Source organism: Helicoverpa armigera, chromosome 26, assembly GCF_030705265.1.
Source record: "Helicoverpa armigera isolate CAAS_96S chromosome 26, ASM3070526v1, whole genome shotgun sequence".
NCBI classification, from domain to species: Eukaryota; Metazoa; Arthropoda; class Insecta; order Lepidoptera; family Noctuidae; genus Helicoverpa; species Helicoverpa armigera.
In genome coordinates, this window is record NC_087145.1 from 2242186 (window position 1) to 2265526 (window position 23341).

Here is a 23341-nt window from a genome sequence, read left to right on the forward strand (position 1 = left end):
AAAACAGGTGAAACTGCTAGCGGAACCTCGTTTTAACATAATTGCAAAAAATACACTTATACAATATTTTTTAATGTTTTCTTTTTCCGATTTCTCTAACAGAACTTATCCCGCTACTAACCTTAATCATGGTCACAGTACCTACCCTCAATATTGGCCACCTATTGTACCCTCTCCTTTGTTACCGAGTGGTAGGTTATTAATATATTTTTTGACGTATTGTCGCTGAACAAACACCAATGAGCATTTTGGGTTAGATATAAATCATAGTTAAGATTTCAGTAGCCGATATTAGTCTGGGTAAAGGATTATCTATGAATTATTATTGTTGATATTACTTGTAAAGCTAGATTTTTAGGTAGCCTAAGTTTTTGCGTTGATAGATGGAGTTAGAATGACGATCTGGGCTGTAAGAATGAATGACAAAGTTGGCGGGCGTATTTTCTGTCATCTGTCAAACGGAATGTAATAAAGTTAATTGAAATCGTTACATTTTATTTTAATTATTTTGTACCTGCTCGTATGTAGTGTATTACATTATTCACACGAATGGATTGTTTATTGTGAATAGATGTAAATAGATCAGCAGTTCAATTATAACAGTTTTTGATCATGGTTGCCATTTTAAGTGCATTCCCATATTATTTAACAGTTTTAATTTGACACAGATTTCAACAGATTTCTCATTGTATAGGTAGGTAATTACTCTGCTGGTCTGGTAAAATATATATTAAAAACTAAATACCAGAAAAGACTTTCGTATGTATTATTTATCTGCTATGACGTGAGTACATAAATATTATGTAACAAAATCTGAACTTTACAGTTTTTGAAAGTCACCTTCGCAACGTATCTTTTTCAAGTTTTAAAACCGACACATGCCTTTCAGTACTTTAAACACACAATTTGGTATTTGTTATGGGTTAAAAATGTTAAAATCAGGTCACCTCAACCTTGCTAGGCGTATAGAACCTTTTTTAAATAATTTATTAGATAGACTTGAAACACGAAAGTCGTGTTACGTAAAAAGTTTAATAGGATTGTCGAAGAACAGGTTCGATTGTGAGATGAGAGGAGTCATTTCTCGCTTAGCTTATCCCTACTAATATTATTAATGCGAAAGTAACTTTGTCTGTCTGTCTTTCTGTCTGTTACTCTTTCACGTCTAAACCACTGACCTGATTTTAATAAAATTGGGTACAGAGATAGAGTTGACCTTGAGAAAGAACATAGGATAGTTTTTATCCTGGACTTTTGAAGAATTCTCTTGGAAACGCGATATAACCGAACTCTATGCGGGCGAAGCCGCGGGCGGAAGCTAGTTTTAAATAAGTACATATCCTTATTACTAACTTTGTCTGTTTGTTGAGCTTTCACGCCACAACAACCGAATCATTTTTTTTCAATATCAGGTTTTAACCAGGTGTGCTCAGTGAAGTAGTTCTCGCGGCTGGATGGAAGGTGGTTATAAATAAAAGTTCTTCGCAACTTCTGTCTGCCTATTCACCATTAACTCAATTACTACTCCACGCATTTTCATGACTTTTCAATAACAGACTGACAGTAAAATCTGATTCTTGAAGAACCCGCTCTCATTCAGGAATCACTTCAGGAAAGAGGTTATTTTTGTTTTACCTTTATATTGCTTCTTAAATCCAAGCCATACACTGTATAGTACCAGCAGAGGTTCTCGTTTCAGAAATAGCTTAACGTAAATAAAATTATTCTTAAAAATAAAACGAAGCCTAGTTTCAGTCATTTTTGTAGCAATCACTCATTCAGACCGCATTAAAACTAACCCTACCGAGATTATAAAAAAGGCATTTAAGCCATTACATTAAGCATCAAACTTTGCCTACTTATCATCATAATAAATTAGGGTTACTATGTCCTAAGTACACTATTGTCCTTGGAATTCTGACCTTCAACCTAGGACAATAGAGCTTAATTTCAATTGTACATGAGAAGGCATTTTTCGCTCATTTTACGGTAAAGCCAAGCCTTAAATGTCAGACAGTCAAAGCTATTAGCGAAAAAAATAACAAAATCATGGAGTTACTTGTTTGAAAGTTACATAAATTACAGAAAAGAAGAATGAAGCATTTACTTAGTCTAATATAAAGGGGGGAACTCATGAGCTGCTTTTTCGTAATAAAATTAAAGGCTGATTAAAAGGTAAAGGAAATGAACCCGCAAGAATATGTCTAGCCTACCGTATCACGGCAAAAATCTTTTAAATGAATGATTCGATCGAAAGATTACTTACATTGATTTCAAATTCAAGTAACTGAAAATAGTTCAGTCATGGCTTCTGTCCTCCTAGCTTTAGTTCAGTTATCGGTTATTCCTGTTTCACGTCTGATTAATATTTAATAAGGGAGGCTTTTGCGCTGAAGCGGGAAATAGTTAAAAATAAATCCTTGCTCATGATTATAAATAGTAACTGAGATCGTCTATATACTTTTTAATACGAAGACCACTGCATTGATAACTACTTAGGTTTAGAGTTGAAGAAAGGATGTAGACTACTTTTTATCCGGACGCGGGAAGAAATTCCCTCGGGAATTTGATAGAACTCGCGAATTTTACATACCTGTAAACCAAGTATTTATTAACTTGGAACCTAGTATTCTGTAAGCTACAGAAATATTAACATATAATAAGTAATATATCCTACACGAACAAAAATACAACCGTAAATAGAATATGTACGTAGTATCGACATAATGGAATATGAATTATTTAGGTAGTCCTCGATGGGTTTTTCGTTAAACCTACCTATGTTTTGTAAATGTACACAATATACTGTCAGACAGTTCTAATTTATCGTAGGTTAATAAACTCTCGTCGAGGCATCGCTTGGCATTGAAACTTGTTTGACATCATATATGGTATAATCACACGGATTCTTACAAATGTTAAAGTTTCACCTGCATTTGGAGGTAACTATTTCCCGCAGCCGGATAAAAAATAGGCATTGTCCTTCCTTATTTTCCAGACTATCTGTGCACCATTAACATCGGTCCAGTCGTTCTAGTAACGGAGTTACTTTTTTGTATTTACAATACCTATGTGTTTGTATGTAGTATACAAATACAAACCATCATAAGATATGTATCTGTATTCGCAGAAAACAACAACCTTGCTCACTTGTAATACAAACAACTATGGTGATTTTTATTTCAAAATATCAGCTTCTATTTCGATCATGTCATAGTAGACTAATCAGAAAGTTTGTTATTCCTCTGAATTCTGACTTTAGTTTTTAAAATCAGTTGAATAAAGCTAGGAACGCCATAGTCCTGTATATTTATACTCTTACACAGCACACAAGGTTATGTAAGTTAAGGAAACCCACTCATTTGTCATCTCGCTGATTATTTGATGACGCATCGCTAAGCCGGGCACTCTGATATTTTATTCCAACCTCCCTGGAGTGAGTGCGGTGAAAGGTCAAAATGGTTCTCTGTTACACAGTTATGTAATTGTTTTTGGGGTTAGTTAATATTTTTTATGGTGTTGAGATGCGTAAAGGAGTAAGATGAATATTAATATTATGAATGTCTATCTGTTTTTTGACGGGTCTGTCTAGCATGTGTCCCGAGTGAACTTATTCTTGCACCAGAATGGAAAGTAGACTATGTTCTATCAGGCTTTACACTACATATGTGTAATTAGTGTAATTTTCATTTAAATCGGTAAAGTAGTAGATATTGGCGCGAAAGCTTAACGGATAGAAAGAGTTACATTCGCATTGATAATAAAACTAAGGATAATTGTTACACGGGCGAAAGCCGACGTGGGTCACCTGAAAGAAGTTTACGCGTCATACGCGTCCCGTGGAAACTATTTCTCGTACCCGGAAGGGATTAATAAATCCAACTAGGTACTCGATCATCCTCGTCGTTCTAACCTTACTTCTCATTCATTTTCAGCAAAATCTGTTCAATAGTTCTAATGTTAGGTAGGTACCTATGTACAAACACAACTAGAGAATTGTAAATCTATCATGAAATTTCGTCTGTTTGTTACGCCACGGTGTGATAGACACCCTTTCATTTGTTGAAAGGATGCGGCAAGCCTTGTATGTTCTTACATAATGACGTCTTTTTAACAAAAGATTGGGCAGGATCTCCTTTTCTACGGGAATAAAAAACTTTGTGAATCGCTAAGAGGTTGGCAAATATTTTTTCCAGTTTTTTTTGCAGACAATACCTATACGGGTGTGGAGTTGTGAATTTGTTTTGTGATGAAAATACGAGTAATTTTTATTTTTCCTCGCAATTTGATTTGGCGTTTTCTAAGCTTGTTGGGATATTTAGCTCTCGGATAATAAGTAGACTGCCTATGCTGTTAGTGTGTCTTATCAATATCGGAAAACTATTTTAGGAAAAAAACGACTTCACAACAATATACCTAAAACCTTCTCCTAATTCCAACAAATGATATGCTGAAAACCGCATTAAAATAGGTTCAGCCAAACTTTACATAATCACACAAATCTATCTAAATAATGCAGGCCAAACAGAGAACCTCCTTTTTTGGAACTCGATTAAAAATACTGAATTTCATCTTAATAGGTTCCGCCTTTAATTCGTTCCTTTAACACTGAACAAATTGCCATTCGCATTTACTTACCTACATATGAGCAAGCATGTAAATGTACATATTTTCATGGTTACTCACCAAGTTCAGATCCACAGACACGCGGTATGATTTCCAAGATGGCGGAACAGGATGCGTCTTCGAAGCAGAGCTGCCTCGCGAGGAGACAGTTCAGGATCGCCATCGTACCCTTTATACCGGGACCTGGGGACAAATTGAATGTATTATTAGTTTGATAATAACCACATGTTAGAAGGGACAACTCCTTGATACAGCGCGTATTGTGAGGAGGTTTCCTATTTTTTATTACAGATTTTTTGTAATAAATGTGTTATAAAATAAATCAATATATAATAAGCATTTTGTAAAAAAGTGCCAAGTGAAAATCGGGAGCAAAAATCATGACTGCCATTTTTTTGAGAATCATATATTTCTTTAATATTATTATTTACTTTTAAAGTACATCGTGTACCTGTTCCCATTATCAGTATCAAGTTTATTTTACGGGTGAGCCTAAAGTATTTATTTTATTCTAGTTTTCAGTAAGTATTTGTTGTACATAAGATCCATTTTTCCGAACGTAAAATGATTATAGGTACTTACATAAACTAATCTGACATAAGCCAATGATAATAATTACTACAAAATAAAGAATAATCGACAATAGTGCCAGGAATTAATGAATTCCTCTGTATTACATATTGATTCCGAAAATAGACGTCGAATTACCGATATTCAAACAACAAAATAAAATTTCACGTTCGCAGTAAAACAGCCAATCATTTGAATAGCTAAACTAGTTTATATAACTATTATCCATTACTTTCAAAACTGTAAAATTCAGGCAAAAACTGTTTATTCAGCAATTCTGAAAATAAATAAAATAGAAAATTCAACCGAAGCTTAAATTAAACAGAATATTTTGAACAAACTTAAAGTTATATCATTCACAGTTTACCCAACATCAAAATAAAGTATCGAATAGAAAATAGAATCTATAATCGTTTATCAAAGCAATAATTTGAATCTAAAACTGGTGGAAAACATGATAATTGGAGCTATTTGATAATATACATATCCGGGCTGGTTATTAAAATGATGGGTTAGCGTTTCACTATTACATAGAGGGATTTCCTGTACCTATGTATCAAATAAAATGATGATGTCCTCCTAGCCGATTATCGGCTACGGCGGCTGTTCTCATGTAAGGAGATTAGCCAACTGCGCAGGACATATTATAGTGCACAAGCATTTGCGCAGTCACAGGTGCTATGTGAGTGAAGGAATAGTGAGTGCACCTGTATCAAATCAAATATTATGTGCACTAGCCAAGTCATTGCCAAACTTTTTTACCACCAACAAATTCTGACATCATCCTCCTGCCCTCTTTCTCATCATTCTAATTTTTAATAGATAAAAAACACAAAATTATCATATTATAAAAAAAACAAAATTATCCACCTTCTGAGCATTGTTTATTAAGGATTATTTTTCGTAATTATTGAATTTGGTCATATCTCTTCATTTGATCCACACTTCGAGTACAAATACTCAGAATAGTAAGGATTTATAGAACTTTGAAATGAGAAAAAAAAGTGCAATAACAGATATATTTTTAAAGGCATCAGAGAAAGGCTATTAGTACCTAATTGAAACACAGAAATATACTTAGAGATTACGTATACTAAGAGAGTATTTTAGTTACAAATCCGTTATTCTAGTTTAAGCTTACATTCATACGAAGTTCGATGCAATGATCAAAGTCAAAGCAAGGTTTTGAAATGTGAATATATCTACCAGGTTTGGAGAATTCTACTAATGTTATAAACGCGAAAGTTTGTATGTATGAATGTTTATTCCTCTTTCACGCAAAAAATACGGGATGGATTTAGATGAAACTTGGCAGTAAAGTACTACTTATATTATAGACGCGAAAGATTCTTTGTACGGATGTTTGTTCCTCTTTCACGCAAAAACTACCCGACAGATTTTGATGAAACTTGACGATAATATAGCTTATATATCAGAACAACACATAGGCTACTTTTTATCTATACACGGGAAGTATTTCCTTCAAAACGCAGGTGGAAACGCGGGCGGAAACTAGTCCGTACACACGCGTACCGAAATAGCTGGCGAACGGAGATTCGCTATCGATCGCCAAATGAATGCAGTTTTAAAGCCTTTCCGACTGTCGGAAAGTTACTCGAAATAACTACCCGTTTTCCAGTCATGTTTTCTATTTATTGCTTCTCGAATATTCGAGAGATTCGTCCATTCGATTCTATGATTGCCGATAAATCGATTTGATTGTTTCACTGTTTGTTTTCAGTTTCAGTTTTTGATTGTTTTCTGGTTCTTTGCTTTTTGTGTTTAAGTTGATTATTTTAGTTTAAATAGACAATGGTAGTTATAAGGGATTTGGAACCAGGGGTAAGTTTGAGCCCTTAAGTAGACACTAAACGGCAATTCGTTTTAATGACAAAAAGAAACTACGAAATCTATACACTATACTAATATAATAAAGACAGAACAATTCTTTGTTTGTTTGTGCCCTAAAGGCTCCGAAACTGCTGAACCAATTTGAAAAAATCCTTGACTGTTGGAAAGCTACACTCTTCCCGAGTAACATAGGCTATATTTATCCCGGTACGGACAGCAGTTCCCACAGGACGTGGGTGAAACCGCGGCCAAAAGCTAGTCGAATATAAAATACGTTATAAAAGAAAAATCAGACCAGTGACAGTATATCGATTCAACTTCAACAAAATCAAGAATATTACAGAATTATTTACTTAACTTCTATCGAGAACTTTTCACATGTTTGACAGGTAGATCACTTAGGGGTTTCATATCGGAATTTATTTACTTTCAGGCTGAAGGTTTTATTTTTGTTTGCAAACCAATATTGTATTCATCGGTAAATAAATATACTCTATCCATTTGTATCATGCTTTGTACATAGTAACTGTATAAAGCTTTACTTTTAGTTCAATAAGTTTAGACTTAATGATATTTACAATTTGGTGGAATGTCAATTTGTCACGACCAGAGAACGTGAGTTTATCGAACTTCAATTATCTATAACATTAACCAGGTAACTTAACAAAATCATCATCATCATACTTATCAGCCAATTGCCGACCACAGCAAAACGTAGGTCTCCCCAGAATAAAAAATATATATTAAAACTATGCATTAAGAACTCCGTACCCAAAACATTGGTGGTATTGCCACTCTGGATGGCAATGCAAGTTCTTTGGCCAAAGAATTTATTTTTTATTCACTTATTTATTTTATTCACGAACATTACAGATGCTTACAACATAATGCGTTAGTGAGCCCCTTGGTCAATTCTAGGACTGCACTAAACACACAAACAAAAATCTGCAAAAAATACAGCAACAATGTAAAAATTAAACGTTCAAAACACAAAATTCATACAACCACTTATATTTTAGTACCGGCCATTGACAATAGATGTCGTGGCCACCAACCACAGATGCAACACAGAGACAGAATATTAAAACATTAATATAGCTGCAAGGTTGCAAACATGTTTGTTTATATTTGCTATGCAAATATTCGCAATGGCGCGACTCTCGTCTACATTACTTTGCATTCTCACGCTTCGAAAATAATCCAATTGGAGTGTTCTAGAATTTGTAATGTTGTATGCGGTTTCTTCGAAGTTCACTTTAGTTTTAGACGTCACCCTGGCTGCGGGATTGTTCGAAAGAGTTGCCGTGGCCCTGGTACATACATAAAGGGCTTAAGAAGGAACATGGTGGGTTTTAGTCAGTTGCTGCACCCTCAGCGGGAGGGGTCAATTGGTGATTTCCAATTAAAAAATAGTTATATATGCCACTAGTTTTCTACCGCGACCCCAACATAGTTGGGAAAAGGCTCGGAGGATGATGAGTTTTCTCCCGCGGTAAAAAGTAGCCAATACATACCGCATGTTGTTTCTGTAATTTTATTTTCGAAAGATGCACAACATTGTTTTTACATTAGGCAAAATATCTACCTGCACCGGGACATAAATAACTCATATAAAAAAGTCAATAAGTACGCTCATATCACACTGTTTCCAAATATCATTGCAGCGCAAACAAAATAACGTCAAGCCAAAATATTTAGAGGTTTTCCTTACCACACAAACATTATATCTACCCACATGTATCTTCAGTTTACTAAGTCAACATCGTCCGAACATTACGAGTTAATATTATCACGTTTTCGCGAAAATCCCGCATATTCGCTCTCGAAATAAGACTTTATTTCTAGCTCCAAGTAGACGGCCGATGAATTATTTAGGTCTGGTTATGGGAGCTAGTGTGACCAGACTCTCTGAACTCAATATTTGAATGGTTTGTGTAGTGGGTTTGTAGCCTATATTGTGACAAAGATGAATTAATAGCCACGTACGTAAGAGAGTGAATGTTTATGTGTATGTTTGTCATCTTCTCACGCGTAAACTACTGAACCGATTTTGATGAAACCAGTATTGTGTACAAATCAGAGTAACGTATAGGCTACTTTATATTCATATGTGCGAAGTAGTTCGCACGCGGGTGGAACCGCGGGCAGAAGCTATGTATGTTTTTTGTCAAATCGTCATAAACGCGAAAGTGCGTTTGTAAAGTTACGGCTGCACCGACTGAGATCTACTTTCCGTGCTATTATGGATATTGCAAGAGGCTCCTTGGGCAGATATTGCCACTTTTGGAACAAAACTGCGCGTCCGGATAAAGTTGCCTTTTCGTAAAAAGACATGCATTGTGTGTTTTGGTCATGTGTGTACTAATAATGAAATGCGTCGCTGGGTGCAGCAATGCATCACTGTCACGTCACTTGACGGGAAAGCTTTGATTGATAACGTATCAATCTCGAACTATATCATAAAGCAAAGAAAAACTTTAGGCTGCCATGAATGTATTCATTAAATAAAACGATCATGTATAAAATATAATGAAAATCTTAACAAAACTCGTCTAGTCTCCTTCGTCACCACCCTCCTCTTCTTCATCGAATTCGCCTTCTTCCTCAGCAGTCGCATCCTGATACTGCTGGTATTCTGACACCAGGTCATTCATGTTACTCTCCGCTTCAGTGAACTCCATCTCATCCATACCCTCACCAGTGTACCAATGTAAGAAAGCCTTACGCCTGAACATAGCCGTGAACTGCTCAGAAATTCGCTTGAACAACTCCTGAATAGCTGTCGAGTTCCCAATAAATGTTGCCGACATCTTCAAACCTCGCGGCGGTATGTCGCAAACAGCTGTCTTCACGTTATTAGGGATCCACTCCACAAAGTACGAGGAATTCTTGTTCTGAATGTTCATCATCTGCTCATCCACCTCCTTCATTGACATGCGGCCTCTGAACACAGCTGCTACTGTCAGGTATCTCCCGTGACGAGGGTCACAAGCGGCCATCATATTCTTCGCGTCAAACATCTGTTGTGTCAACTCAGGCACGGTCAGTGCTCGGTACTGCTGGCTTCCTCTAGAAGTCAGTGGCGCAAACCCTGGGATAAAGAAGTGCAGACGAGGGAATGGTACCATATTCACAGCCAGTTTCCTCAAATCAGCATTCAATTGACCAGGGAATCTAAGACAAGTGGTGACACCCGACATAGTCGCAGAAACTAGATGGTTCAAATCGCCGTAGGTCGGTGTGGTCAACTTGAGAGTACGGAAACAAATATCATAAAGAGCTTCATTGTCAATGCAGTAGGATTCATCAGTGTTTTCTACCAGCTGATGCACAGAGAGGGTGGCGTTGTAAGGTTCGACTACAGTATCAGATACTTTGGGAGAAGGTACTACACTAAAAGTATTCATAATGCGATCAGGGTACTCCTCTCGAATCTTTGAGATGAGTAGGGTTCCCAATCCTGCACCTGTGCCACCTCCAAGGGAATGTGTGAGTTGAAATCCTTGCAGACAGTCGCATCCTTCAGCTTCCTTCCTAACTACGTCTAGGACAGAGTCTACTAGTTCTGCGCCTTCCGTGTAGTGTCCCTTCGCCCAATTGTTCCCTGCTCCCGACTGCCCGAAGACGAAGTTATCAGGTCGGAAGATCTGTCCGAAGGGTCCCGAGCGCACGGAGTCCATGGTTCCCGGCTCAAGATCGACAAGGATGGCTCGTGGCACATACTTTCCGCCCGTGGCTTCATTGTAGTACACATTGATGCGTTCCAGCTGTAGGTCGGAGTCGCCGTGGTAAGTGCCCGTGGGATCAATACCATGCTCATCAGATATGACCTCCCAGAACTGAAAAAGATGTCAGTGTCAAATGCAGTGCATACTAGATCGCTTGCGTGCCTGGGAATTTACACCACGGCTTAGTTTCGTAGTTCGCACTAAATTTGCGGGATTTCAGTTTAAGGTAATAAGACCTGCCAGATAAATTACTATGTACGCTGAACAGCAAATTACGTCAACTTTATGACTTCCTATCGCACCAATTACGTATCATATACATTGAGTCTGCCTACAGTAAATATTTACGTAAAATTACGAAAAATACGTTTACGTAATCAAATCGTTTGACGTGCGTTTGATATGCCATATGATACGTAATTAGGACAGAATTGTCTTATGAAGGGTCAAAAATGGATCTCTTACCTTAGCACCAATTTGGTTGCCGCATTGGCCAGCCTGTATATGAACTATTTCCCTCATTATTAGTATTAAAACTTAAGAACAAAGAACTTTCAATGCACACCGACCGTTTACAACAACGTGTGACCTACTAGAAAGACGGACTTAAAACAAATGCGCCCTTCCAAACTGTAGCCGTCAGTTTTCAAAAATTTGAAATCTGATTTTAATTTTCAAATTTGAAACTTTTTGGTTGGGATAAGGTTTTGGGAATAGTTTGGTTTAGGGTCGACGCAAAGGGCCGCCGCACAGCGGCAACAATCACCGCTAACTGGTGATAAGCTGCTCACAATCTTTTAAGTAAGTTGCGTTTGGACTCGCCCCGTAGAGCTAGCCACTGGTGAGCCACATAAGACTATATGTCACCTATGACCAGTCAGACATACATATAAGAATTGAAATTAGGTACCATATATGGCAAATAAGTATACGGCATTTGTTATGAAAACTGTAAAAATGCGCATCTCTGTGAAGATGAGCATGATTTTAAATATTGTGTGGACATAGGTAGCCTATGTTTTTGACCAACTATTGGAAGTAGTTCTTTCGGGACGCTAGTGGAACCCAGGCGAAAAGCTAGTAAAAGATAGAATTTTTCAGCAAAACGACCATTCAGTTGCTATGCCCGAAAACGGAACAATTGTATCTTTGAAAAGGTATCTAAATATACGTCAATTTCATTTATTTACCTACTTTCCATGAATAATAAATAAGTTTAAACATTAAACAGAAACAAACCATAATACTAAAATTGAATGTTATATCCTTTTGAACCAAAAACAGAATGATGATAATGTATTTCCATAGAGTATTTTCCACTAAGCTGGTGCAAATATCTAAAACACGCGGGAATTTGATGGTATAAACCAAATATTCAGCTTAGCGTATACTGCACGCCTCATTTGGTAGCTAGTTTAATTAATACTAAGTTGTGTAGGATAAAGCCATGTTTATTAATCTGCTTAGCCTTTTCAAACACGCAGTTGTCACAGTTGTTGCAGCAGTGGATGCAGCTGAGCCGGGTGCCACATGGAGCGAATATCCTTAATGACATACTTAGGCAGCCCGATAAGACCCCTTGGTAAGTGTGGTTATCAGATTTTCTGGCTCATTACTACCGGTAACAACTCCCTAAGATGTTCCCTGGAATTCTCTGAAAAGTTTTACTCCAGTTTTTACCCGACTGTCAAGAAGGGTCATGTTTTTCACCATTACCTACTATAAATGCTAAAATTTGTTAGGACTTATGAGTGTGTTTGTAACTGTCTCGCAAAAACTACCGGATGAATTTGGCTGACTTGGTAGTAAAATAGCTTACATGTCAAAATAACATAGGCTGCTTCTTATTCATGTGCGGGAAGTAGTAATAATATACTCAGAAGACACAACCCCAAAAAAGCACATTTAAAACAAAACCAAGATTCCATATTTAATACGCGCCTTATCACACGACCTGCATTACTTTGCAAGTAGCAACAGTTTATATGAGCGCATCATGGTGACCTACTTACCCCATTTGCCTTTTAGAAAAACGCGGAAAGATACGGAATTCATACACGTGATGTCACGAACCGGTTTCTATGACGTCACTACGTCTTCACGCTATCTCCCAAGGGCGTAAGGTTGATTCACTGTAGTCGTAAAAGTCGTGGTGGCCTAGTGGGCAAAGAACCAACCTCTCGATTATGAGGGCCAGGTTCGATTCCAGGTCAGGCAAGTACCAATCTGCCGGGGCTGCGGGTTGTTCGAAAGACATACTGCGGCCCTGGCACATAAAAGGCCTATGACGGAACACGACGGTTTTTAGTCAGTAAGAGTCTGACACTCCCTCACCGCTGCTAACCCACAGCGGGAGGGGTCATTTGATGATTTTTGACGTCGTTAAAAAAAAAAGCAAGTACCAATGCAACTTTTCTAAGTTTGTCTGTGTATATACTTTCTAAGTATATCTTAAACACCAATGACTGTGTTTCGGATGGCACGTTAAACTGTAGGTTCTGGCTGTAATTGAACGTCCTTGGCAGTCGTTACGGGTAGTCAGAAGCCAGTAAGTCTGACACCAGTCTAACCAAGGGGTATCTATTGGATCGCCCGGGTAACTGGGTTGACTGGGTTGAGGGGGTCAGACAGGGCAGTCGCTCCTTGTAAAGCACTGGTACTCAGCTACATCCGGTTAGACTGGAAGCCGACCCCAACATAGTTGGGAAAAAGGCTCGGAGGATGATGACTGTTCGAGGGGTAAAGTGTAGTCAGTTGTTTTGTAATGAAGCGTTTCTATGGAGTTTCTTGCCGGTTCTTCTCAATGAGACCCACTCTTAGGAACCGTGCACTTAGCAATTGACGTTTCTTAAGCACCTGTAATAGGTCTATATGGAATAAAAACCTTTAACTTTGAGTATGGACAGACTTTCTTTTATGAAGTTTTATAACACACACTAGCTTATGCCGTCGGCTGCACCCGCAGTGACTAGTGGTAACTACTCCACGCACCCAGATAAAAAGCATACTGCGTTTCTCATTAAAAGGGCTATCTGATACTGAAATTATGTATTTTTCAAATCGGTCCAGTAGTTCTTGAGGTTTAGTTTAAAAAAACTTATCAGAAATCAGTCGACATTTTAATCGGCAGTGTGCGCTGGCTCTAAAATAATCCCCGAAAAAAGGTTGTATTATATTATACTAGCTTCGATGGTGTTGAATCACTTTAGATGGTAACAAAATCCTAGGCCCTTCTCCCAGGTCTAAACTACCTTCCCTCTAATTTGCAGCTTAAACGTTTCAACTATTCTTGAGTTAAACTAACACGACTTCCTTTTACATGTACACACATATAGATATTAAGCATAAAGCATATTCGTACATCCTAAACTAAATAGTCCATTACACAATAATTAGTTTAGTTTTAACACGTATAAAATAAGTCCATCTTTCAGCGAATTAGTCGCAGCTAGCGAGGTGCCTCTGAATAGTGTATGAGCGTCCGGGGCCCAGTCTTTTGACTAAGTTGCTCAAAGCACGTGCATAGAGTGGTTGATACCAGTGTGACAGAGCTTGGTAATGTGTGATAGTTTTCATGTGTCAAATATTAGTTTTGTCTGTATTAATATTATAAAAGGTTTTTTCTTGTTTGATCGTTTGTACCTACCCTATCCCATAAGCTCTGAAACTTCTGAACAGATCAGAAAAAATCATTCACTGTTGTAAAGCGACACTATGCCCAAGTAACATAACGTATGTTTTTTAAGGGTATGAACAGAAGTTTCCGCAAGAGGCGAGTGAAACCGTGGGTAAACGGATATTTTATATGTGATAGTATTTTTTGTTTTATTAATTTTATTTATGTCAATATTGGTTTTAAGTGTTATAAAATGGTGTCCTAGACCAATTTCAGTCACAGCGGCAGTTTTCATAAAAGATCAGCGGCAGTTTTCATAAAAGATCAGCGGCAGTTTTCATCAGCCAGCTGCGCAGGACATATTATAGCGCACAAGCATTTGCGCAGACACGGGTGCACTCACTATTCCTTCACTCTCATATCCGATGGGACGGCAATCCTACACGACCGGCCAGACAATTATACATTTTATAAAATAGCTTTATGTGCATTTAAATTACAGTGACAGGTAGATACAGTGATTATTTTTTATTGTTTTTAATACAGTAAAGTATGGACTATATTTAGACCTAATTAATTCATTCAAGATAAAAAGGGTATTCTTCAAGACTTGCCTAACAAGGAAACTCGGGAATGTTGTTACCCAAACTCCTTAAACTTTGACTAGTACTTTCCTCAACTCCCTCGAATACGTTTTTACGGGAAAAGGTTTTTTCTAATATTAAAATCCTTATGAGAAAATATGTGATGATGAGTGTTTGCTGGGTTTTTGTATTGACTTTGGTGAATGGATAAGTTTTACCTTGTTTGACGATTTATTTTACTTTTTGCAGATTTCACATTAGGTATAACGATGAGTGAGGGATGATGATGTGTAAAAATTTTAAAATATTACATATTAATATTATTATATTATAAGTATATATTATATGTATATTAATATTATTATATTATAAGTATAGATTGCAATGGATAACGGTCTGTGAAATATCAAGAATATAAACTATGTATTTCCAAAAAAATATAACCTGCAACCTTCTGCTTGTAAATAATACAACCACCTACCTACTTGACAAATATCAAGTAGGTACGCTGGAAACCGCATCAAACTCGGTATAGCCAAACATGAGGTAATTGCGCTAAACTTACATACGAGTATATACATACAGATCAAACTGAGTACCTCCTTTTTTGAAGTCAGTATTTTTTTTAACAAAGAATAAGTTTAGTTTTATATGAATAAAACTACCAACTCTATAAACTTCGTCAATTACTCGAGTGGGCAATTTCAGGAGGCAGAAAGTCAGCGAGGTTGGCGCGAAAGCCAGTCATCTGATGTGTAAATGATGTGCCGGTATCACTATCCCTCTCACACATACACCATCTCGCATATACCTGTCTCTTTCTCACACGATGCCATGACCTTTAAGTCAGAGGGTGTCTTATTACGAATTAAGCCATTTCAGTGGAATTTAAAAGCAAATAATAACATGGACTTAATGACAAAAGTCGTAGTGGCCTAGTTGGTAAAGAATGAACTTCTCAAGTATGAGTGCGCGGGTTCGATTCCAGGTCAGGTAAGGCTCTGTTCTGGGTCCACTCCTGTGGAACATCGGATTCGACTGGCTCTTGCGGGAAAACCTCCCCCGTGGCACGTCTGTCATCTGCTATGCAGACGACACCCTTCTGACTGCCCGGGGGAGAAATTTTGCAGAGGCGGCCAGCTTGGCCTCGGCGGGCGGTTCACTAGTGGTGGACAGAATCTCCCGCTTAGGGCTGACGGTGGCGCTGCAAAAGACCGAAGCCGTGTTTTTCCACGGGCCTCGGCAACACCAACCGCCCGACGCTCATATCCATGTCGAGGGAGTCCGCATTGGGGTGCAGCCCCAGATGAAATATCTGGGCATAGTCCTCGACAGCAGGTGGCACTTCAGCGCCCACTTCAGCGGGTTGTCGACGCGCTTAATGAAGACCGCGGGCGCCCTCTCATGGCTCCTCCCGAACATCGGGAGGCCCGGCGACCAATGCCGTCGTCTATACGCCGGCATACTCAAGAGTATGGCCTTGTACGGGGCCCCAATCTGGGCAGACTCACTGTGCAGACGGAGAAACGCCGCTGCCATCCGAAGGCCACAGAGGGTCATTGCGCAGCGGGTGGCGAGGGCGTACCGTACAGTGAGCTTTGCGGCGGCGTGCGTTCTGGCGGGAACCCCTCCTTGGGAGCTCGAGGCTTGGGTGCTCGCCAGAGTGTACGACTGGAAGGCGGCACAGAGGGCTCTAGACCGGCACCCGGACCCAATAGAACGGGAAGAAGTTCGGGAGGAAGCGAGGGAGGTAATAACTGGGCACTGGGCCGAGGACCTTGCCTCGGCAACGTTCGGTCGCCGGACGTTGGATGCCATCGGGCCTGTCCTGAACGGATGGCTCGATCGGCGGCACGGGTGCCTCTCGATGCGTCTGGTGCAGGTGCTGTCCGGGCATGGCTGCTTCGGATCGTACCTGCACCGGATTGGGAGGGAGGAGACTCCACAGTGCCACCACTGTGAAGCCGAGGTGGATACGGCAGAGCACACACTCGAGGTGTGCCCATCGTGGACAGAACCCCGCCGCACCCTGGTGGCAGTAGTCGGAGACGACCTCTCGCTCCCCAGCGTGATTGCTGCCATGCTGCGAAGTGAGGAGGCATGGGAAGCGGTGGCCTCCTTCTGTGAGGACGTCATGTCACAGAAGGAGTCGGCGGAGCGCGTGCGGGAGAGCGACCCTCTCGCGGCGCCGCACCGCAGACGAAGAAGGGGTGGAAGACGGCGAACACAACGTCCGTCCCCATCCGCCCCGGGGGGTGATCAGCGGGCGACAGGCACGGGGGTGCCACCGCCTGCACCACAAGGACCGCCCCTTGTGCTCCGGCCATCATAGGGACCCCTCCCCACTGGGGGGAGGCATGAGGGGCCTGCCGTAAGGCAGGCAATCGCCGGTGGACTGGATGCCATAGATTCCCAGACCCCCTCCACTCAGGCGAGGTCGGAGTGCCGCTGGGCCTTTTTAGTGGGTATACCGGGAACGTCTTTACCGGGGAGTCCCACATACCCCTCTCCCGTCCCCCGACGGGAAGGGGATGCGTAATAGCATTTTTAGCCCAGCGACAACAAAAAAAAAAAAAAAAGGTCAGGTAAGGACCAATGCAACTTTTCTAAGTTTGTATGTACTTTCTAAGTATATCTTGGATACCAATGAGGGTTTTCTAAAATAGTGTCCACGAGGTGGCAGCACCGAGGCGTCAGGTCCAGGTCCCTGTCAAAGCGCTTATCTTTACCTTTTAAAAGTACATTAATCATCTACAACTCACTAAAACACAAATAACGGTGGTTGAGTGGACAAAAAACTAAATCATATTGTGTAAACAAATTCTAGTACATTACGTTATCTACCTTTCAATGTGCTTTTCCTTACTACCAGTGACTTTTGCACCCCTCTTTCTGGGCTCAAGTTTTAGTTCGGAAACCTTTTTCTGACCGTAGTCCATCATGAAATCAATAACACTTCCAATATAACAGAATTTCAAGAAACAATAAGTTCGGCACCTACAATTCCATACTTTTTGATAGCTGTTTGGACCAGACGCATACGTGGCGCCACCCGGTGGCAGAAAAAGGAGAGAAAACCCTCATTACTGTGTTTCGGATGGCACGTAAACTGTAGGTGCCGGCTGTCATTTGAGCATCTTTGACAGTCTTTATTGGAAGTCAGAAGCCAGTAAGTCTGACAACTAGGGTAACTAGGGGTATCGGGTTGCCCGGGTAATTGGGTTGAGGAGGTCAGATAGGCAGTCGCTCCTTGTAAAACACTCAGATGCATCTGAATAGACTGGAAGCCGACCTTAACATAGTTGAAAAAAGGCTCGGGAGATGATGATGAAATAACATGGACTTCCTAATTAGTTTGATTTTCAAATCAAAACTATAGCTATATATGAAGTACTGGGTTCAACGAATAACGTTATAACTCGTATTAAACTGTAACTAGTTAACGACTTTGTTAATTTGCGGGATAAATAATAATAAATAAAAACTATCAGGGTCGGTAATCCGTTAATTAAACTGTTCGTTCAAACTCATGATACGAGTAGTTTCAAGGTTTCATTTTCGATCGAACTACATAATTTTCAAACGATCTCGTTAGCCTAGTAGTCGAAAAAAGCTGTTGTTGACGGGATCTAAGGGTTCCCGGGTCGAGCCAAAATAACTCTGAGGCATTATGAAGTTTCCAAAAAGCAGCCCAGAGCCCCAGAGCCCGTGTATTGGAGATCACGTAAATGTCGGTTTCTCTCCGGTCATGTCGGACTATACAATCGGTCTGGATGCCATTAAAACATGGTAGGTTTCTATGATTCTAGGCTTAAAGAATCAGCTTGACTGCAAGAAGGTCCCAAAGAGCATGTTTGGGGGATTTTCCAGGTAAAAAGATAGGAACGTTATATATGTGCGTAGGTGTGTACCTATTTGATACTCCAAGCGGTTATCATAAAGGGCTTTCATTACCTGGCGTTTATAGAAATGATGACAGAAAATTCTCCTCATTTATATTCAGTGCTAACCATCCATTACACCTTACAAGATATCTTCTCACAACCATCCTTATGGTAAACGTATAGGATTAAGTCAGAAACCTCATGATGACATAACATTCCAAGCTACTTAGAGTACCCGCACACTGCAAACTTTTAGTCGGCCGATACTTTGTTTGGGCTCATAAATCAGTTTGAAGACGGATGGTAACACACACACATTACAAAGATCAGGTATTTAGCCTGCATCAGAGCGACTGAAAACTTTGATTGGAATCAAGATCACAAGAAAATCGATCTCAGTGGCATGCACTTGGAGAGGCCTATGTCCAGCAGTGGACTGCGATAGGCTAATGATGACGATGATGATGAAGATCACAAGAAACGTCGGGTTAGCTGACAGTCAACTGTATACTCTGCAGTATGCCTCATAAATGATGACGACTGCTATTCTCAGCCTTCTATTATCTCCATACACAAAATTCCAGCTGTTAGGTATACGAAATTTTATCTCTCACAACTTTAAGGGGATTAAGCCATGTTAGACAGGATTAAATTTATCTCCAGCGAAAAGTGGTGAGCTAGATGTAGAGTGCAGTAGCACGTTAATATTAAATTCTAAGCGTGTTCTGTTAATACTGGTACTTGGGTCAGGAGTGGGTTATGTGGCAGTAAAGGTGGAGTTCTACTGACGCGCATGGATGTTACGTCATGTCTGCTTGCTATGCAAACAGAAAGGAATGGCATGAGAAGTGATGTATAAAATACCATCCGCATCGAGAAATTGCAACTTCTGTACTCGATAGATAACATTAACTGACACTTTTTTGTTCGCAAACAATTTTGATTGAATCAAGCCATTAAACAAGTGCATTGAAGTATGTTCCTCAATAAACTTGAACACTTCTGGTCTTGAATTTAAAATTCTAAACTAAATAAAATAAGATATTTAATATACTAAGATGTAATCTTGGGATCAGGGCAGGTGGATGACGAAAGTAAAATATACATTTGATTCCCAACCCTTCAGAAAAATATACACAACACTATTCTTTTTACGATGTCGGGTAATTTTGGTGACGTGTTGTGTTGATGAGAAAAGGGTGTAGGGCACATTTGAATAGCATTTACATGAATGGATGTTATTTTAAAACTTTTGCTAGTAGGTTGGTATGGTCAGTTTAGATAGACAGATCGCATGAAAACACTTTAATTTTATGTATTACGCAAATATTATTCTAAGATCTTACTCTGACACTATCATACTAATCAACTAATCACTATCAAAGAAATGATTAAATCGGCTATATATCTGCTTCAAAATTAAGTTACAAGATTGTACACTGCTTGCTTGATAGTCCGTTGGAACCAGATAATCTCAAAAACTATTCTACTGATTTCCATGCGATTTTCAGGTATGCTACGGGAGGAGTCAGAGCGGGCCAAGTTTATAAAAAAATACTACAATATAAAACATTTTCGTGACCATATTAAAGTTTTGAATATAGGTGAGTTAACAAGCTGACCTATGAACTTTGAATGTTACTATGACCCAGTATACAAGTCGTATATGTATGAGTGTGAAACTGTCGCTCCGAGTGCCACTGGTGACGTTTAATCTCTTTGGGTGTATAAATCAGAAGGCGTTTTGAAAGCCTCTGATGGCAATTAAGTGGTTATGCCACTGAGAATGTGTGGATTATCCAGTCAGCCACTAGATAACATAGCAGGGTCCTGGATGACGTAACTATCCTCAATCATAGAATACAAAGTTATATCTATATGGTAATACAACATTGTAGAAATCAAGAATGCGTTGTATCGTGAATGAAAATGGACTTTGCCGGTTCCCGTGGTTTCACCCGCGTCTGTAGAGAAGGAAGCCTATGTCTTTTATTGCAAGTTGTGGACTAACTGTGAACCAAATTTTATTTTAATCGGTGCAGTAGTTTTGGTGCCAAAGCGCGACAGAAATGCAAAGTTATTTTTCATTAGAGAAAACTTTAGAAAAGAACATTTACCTAATATAATAAAAAAATGCATTTTACTTAAACGTTCCTCTAAATTCCTAGAACACTATATAAATTAACTACAAAAAAACCATAGTACAAGCTATACACGGAAACGTTAACTATCAAAAGCTTAGGCCTATAAAATAGGTTAGAAAACTGTATAACCTATGACACGCCATTCTGACATTAGACTTATCAGACCGTTATCAGACCTGTATCAGACGCAAACTATAATTAGGATTATCAATCAAATTGTGCTTGTAAATGTGTGTATTTTGATTTATTGTCATAGTGTGGTGTTTCGTTTTTGGTGGCCAAATTAGGGGCGTTTGTGGTACTGGGAGTAGATTCAACTGGTGAGGTAATTAATCAAGTTTTTTTCTCCACTGGTTTTGAAAGTTTAGTTAATGCTCAGTTTTCATAATATAGTCCAGCTTGAATAATTTGCGTAATTATTTGCTGTAGGAAGGAAGTTATAACAACTCTGTAGGGGATAGCGACACTGTTCAATTGTATGATCATCATCAGCAGTATTTTTATCACCCCACTACTAGCCACAGGCATCCTCTCACACGGAGAAGGATTGAGCGTTCATCAATGCGGGGTAGCGATTTAAGACTTCATACACCGTCTGTGTAGTTTCCCTCAAGATGTTTTCCTTCTCCTTTTTAATCAGTCATTGGTGCTCAAGATACATATAGAGTATATACTATATTATACTGTACTATATTACTACTAATACTATACTACTATACTATAGTATATATGTATAGAGTATATACCTGTTTGTACTGCATACTCATGTTTTGAGCAAATAAACAATCTTTATCTTTATCTATACTTGCATACATCTTAAAGGTGTTTCAGAGGGCACGTTAAACTGAAGGTCTCGGCTATCATTAAACATCTTTGACAGTCAGAAGCCAGTAAGTCTGACACCAGTCATACCAAGGGATATTGGGCTGCACGGGTTTTATTTGATTGTACGATAGAACGAATGAACTGTAACCGATGAACGGATTACTAAGACTGGGTTTATTGGCTATCAAATTGGTACAGTTATGATACTATTGTGCTTTGGTTTTCAAGTTAATGTTGAGTTAAAATAGTTTTTATTAAATAATGAAATCGAGTTCTATGTTGCTTTCAGTCATTTGAATCGACTCGATCGATTTCCTATAAACATGAAACGAATCGTTTTGCTTAGGTACAGGTGACAGAGTTTTTGAAGTTTATTTTAAGAAGTGTTTGTCAAAAATCTAACCGTTAATGGTACAAGCCGTACGAAAATCTGACCAGTAGTTATTTAATTTATCGCGCAGGCAATCCTACGCGTACCTACTCTAGTAAACCTGAGTGGATCACCTACTTTAAAACCGCTCTAAACAAGTCAGACTTTTACTACCAAGTTTTTTATTTACTTTATTCAAGTTGTATATTTTTCAAAATACATATTTAAACAAGAATACATAATATATGTTATATGTAGTCATAACTAAGCGCTCGTTTCCTGGCTGGCTAGATAAATTTAGGTGCATTTTATAGTTTGCGGAATCTAGTCTAGAATAGAATTTCAACTGTGAGTTATTGCGTGGTACAAGTTATGAACTTTTACATGATAACGAACTGCTTAAAATACTTATAATAGTGACTCTCGATACCCAACGGCCGTCACGTCATAAACCCTCCATCATTGCTATCAAATGAAATACTTAGGCCGTAGCTCACCGACAGCATTTAGGTAAGTAAGTTTTGTATGATTTTTCTCGTTCAATTTTCAAGCTCAACAGTAGGTACTTTTAAGGAAAACTAAAGTTTATGTTGTCGATGGACTTGGTTCTTGACCTTATCGGTTAAGGCATCTCAAAATCAAATGTGTAGTTTTGGATCAAGGCATACCAGTGCGATTTATAGGAAGTTTCACCCGTGCCGTCCCGAGGGAATTAACTGTCGCAAACGGATAAAAATTCACCTGTATCTACTCCAATGAGGCAGTTGTCATACAAAACTTGTATTTATTATATTGTTGTGGACTTGACTAACCTATAAGAGTGAACTAACTTGGCAGCCCCATAAACTTGTCTCAATATTCAATATGGAAACTTCTGTAACTTGTACCAAACCAAAAGCGGTCCAGCTCGAAGGTTTGAAGCCAAATTGCAGCATCTATATACTTAGCTACCGAACTAGGCGACCTAGTTCCAGATATTTTAGGTATCCTAGCACAACTGAGACTCCCGTTTCAGTACGAAGATACTCTCCTGTTGTGTAGTACTTAAAACTATTAGCTTACAAGTTGTGGTTTATGGAGTTAAAGAAGTTTTTTGAGCGTTAATTTATGGGTGTTTTTAAAGTGTGTTGGGATATATAGGTC

The 23341-nt window shown here is 39.0% G+C and overlaps 2 protein-coding genes across 2 annotated transcripts in view; both read right to left on the reverse strand.

Moving 5' to 3' along the window:
• The window catches only part of LOC110383024 (uncharacterized), a 223631-nt gene that overhangs the window by 47924 nt on the left and 152366 nt on the right, over positions 1–23341 (reverse strand). Inside the window, exon 4 of the mRNA XM_064041726.1 lies at positions 4687–4809. Coding sequence (XP_063897796.1) covers positions 4687–4809 — 123 coding nt within the window. The remainder of the gene's footprint in view (positions 1–4686; positions 4810–23341) is intronic.
• On the reverse strand, positions 9524–11401 carry LOC110383025 (tubulin beta chain). The gene is made up of 2 exons (XM_021343732.3): positions 11241–11401; positions 9524–10886 (listed from the first exon to the last, which is right to left on the reverse strand). The coding sequence occupies exons 1-2, from the start codon at positions 11295–11297 to the stop codon at positions 9600–9602; spliced, it is 1344 nt and encodes a 447-aa protein (XP_021199407.1). The 5' UTR covers positions 11298–11401; the 3' UTR covers positions 9524–9599.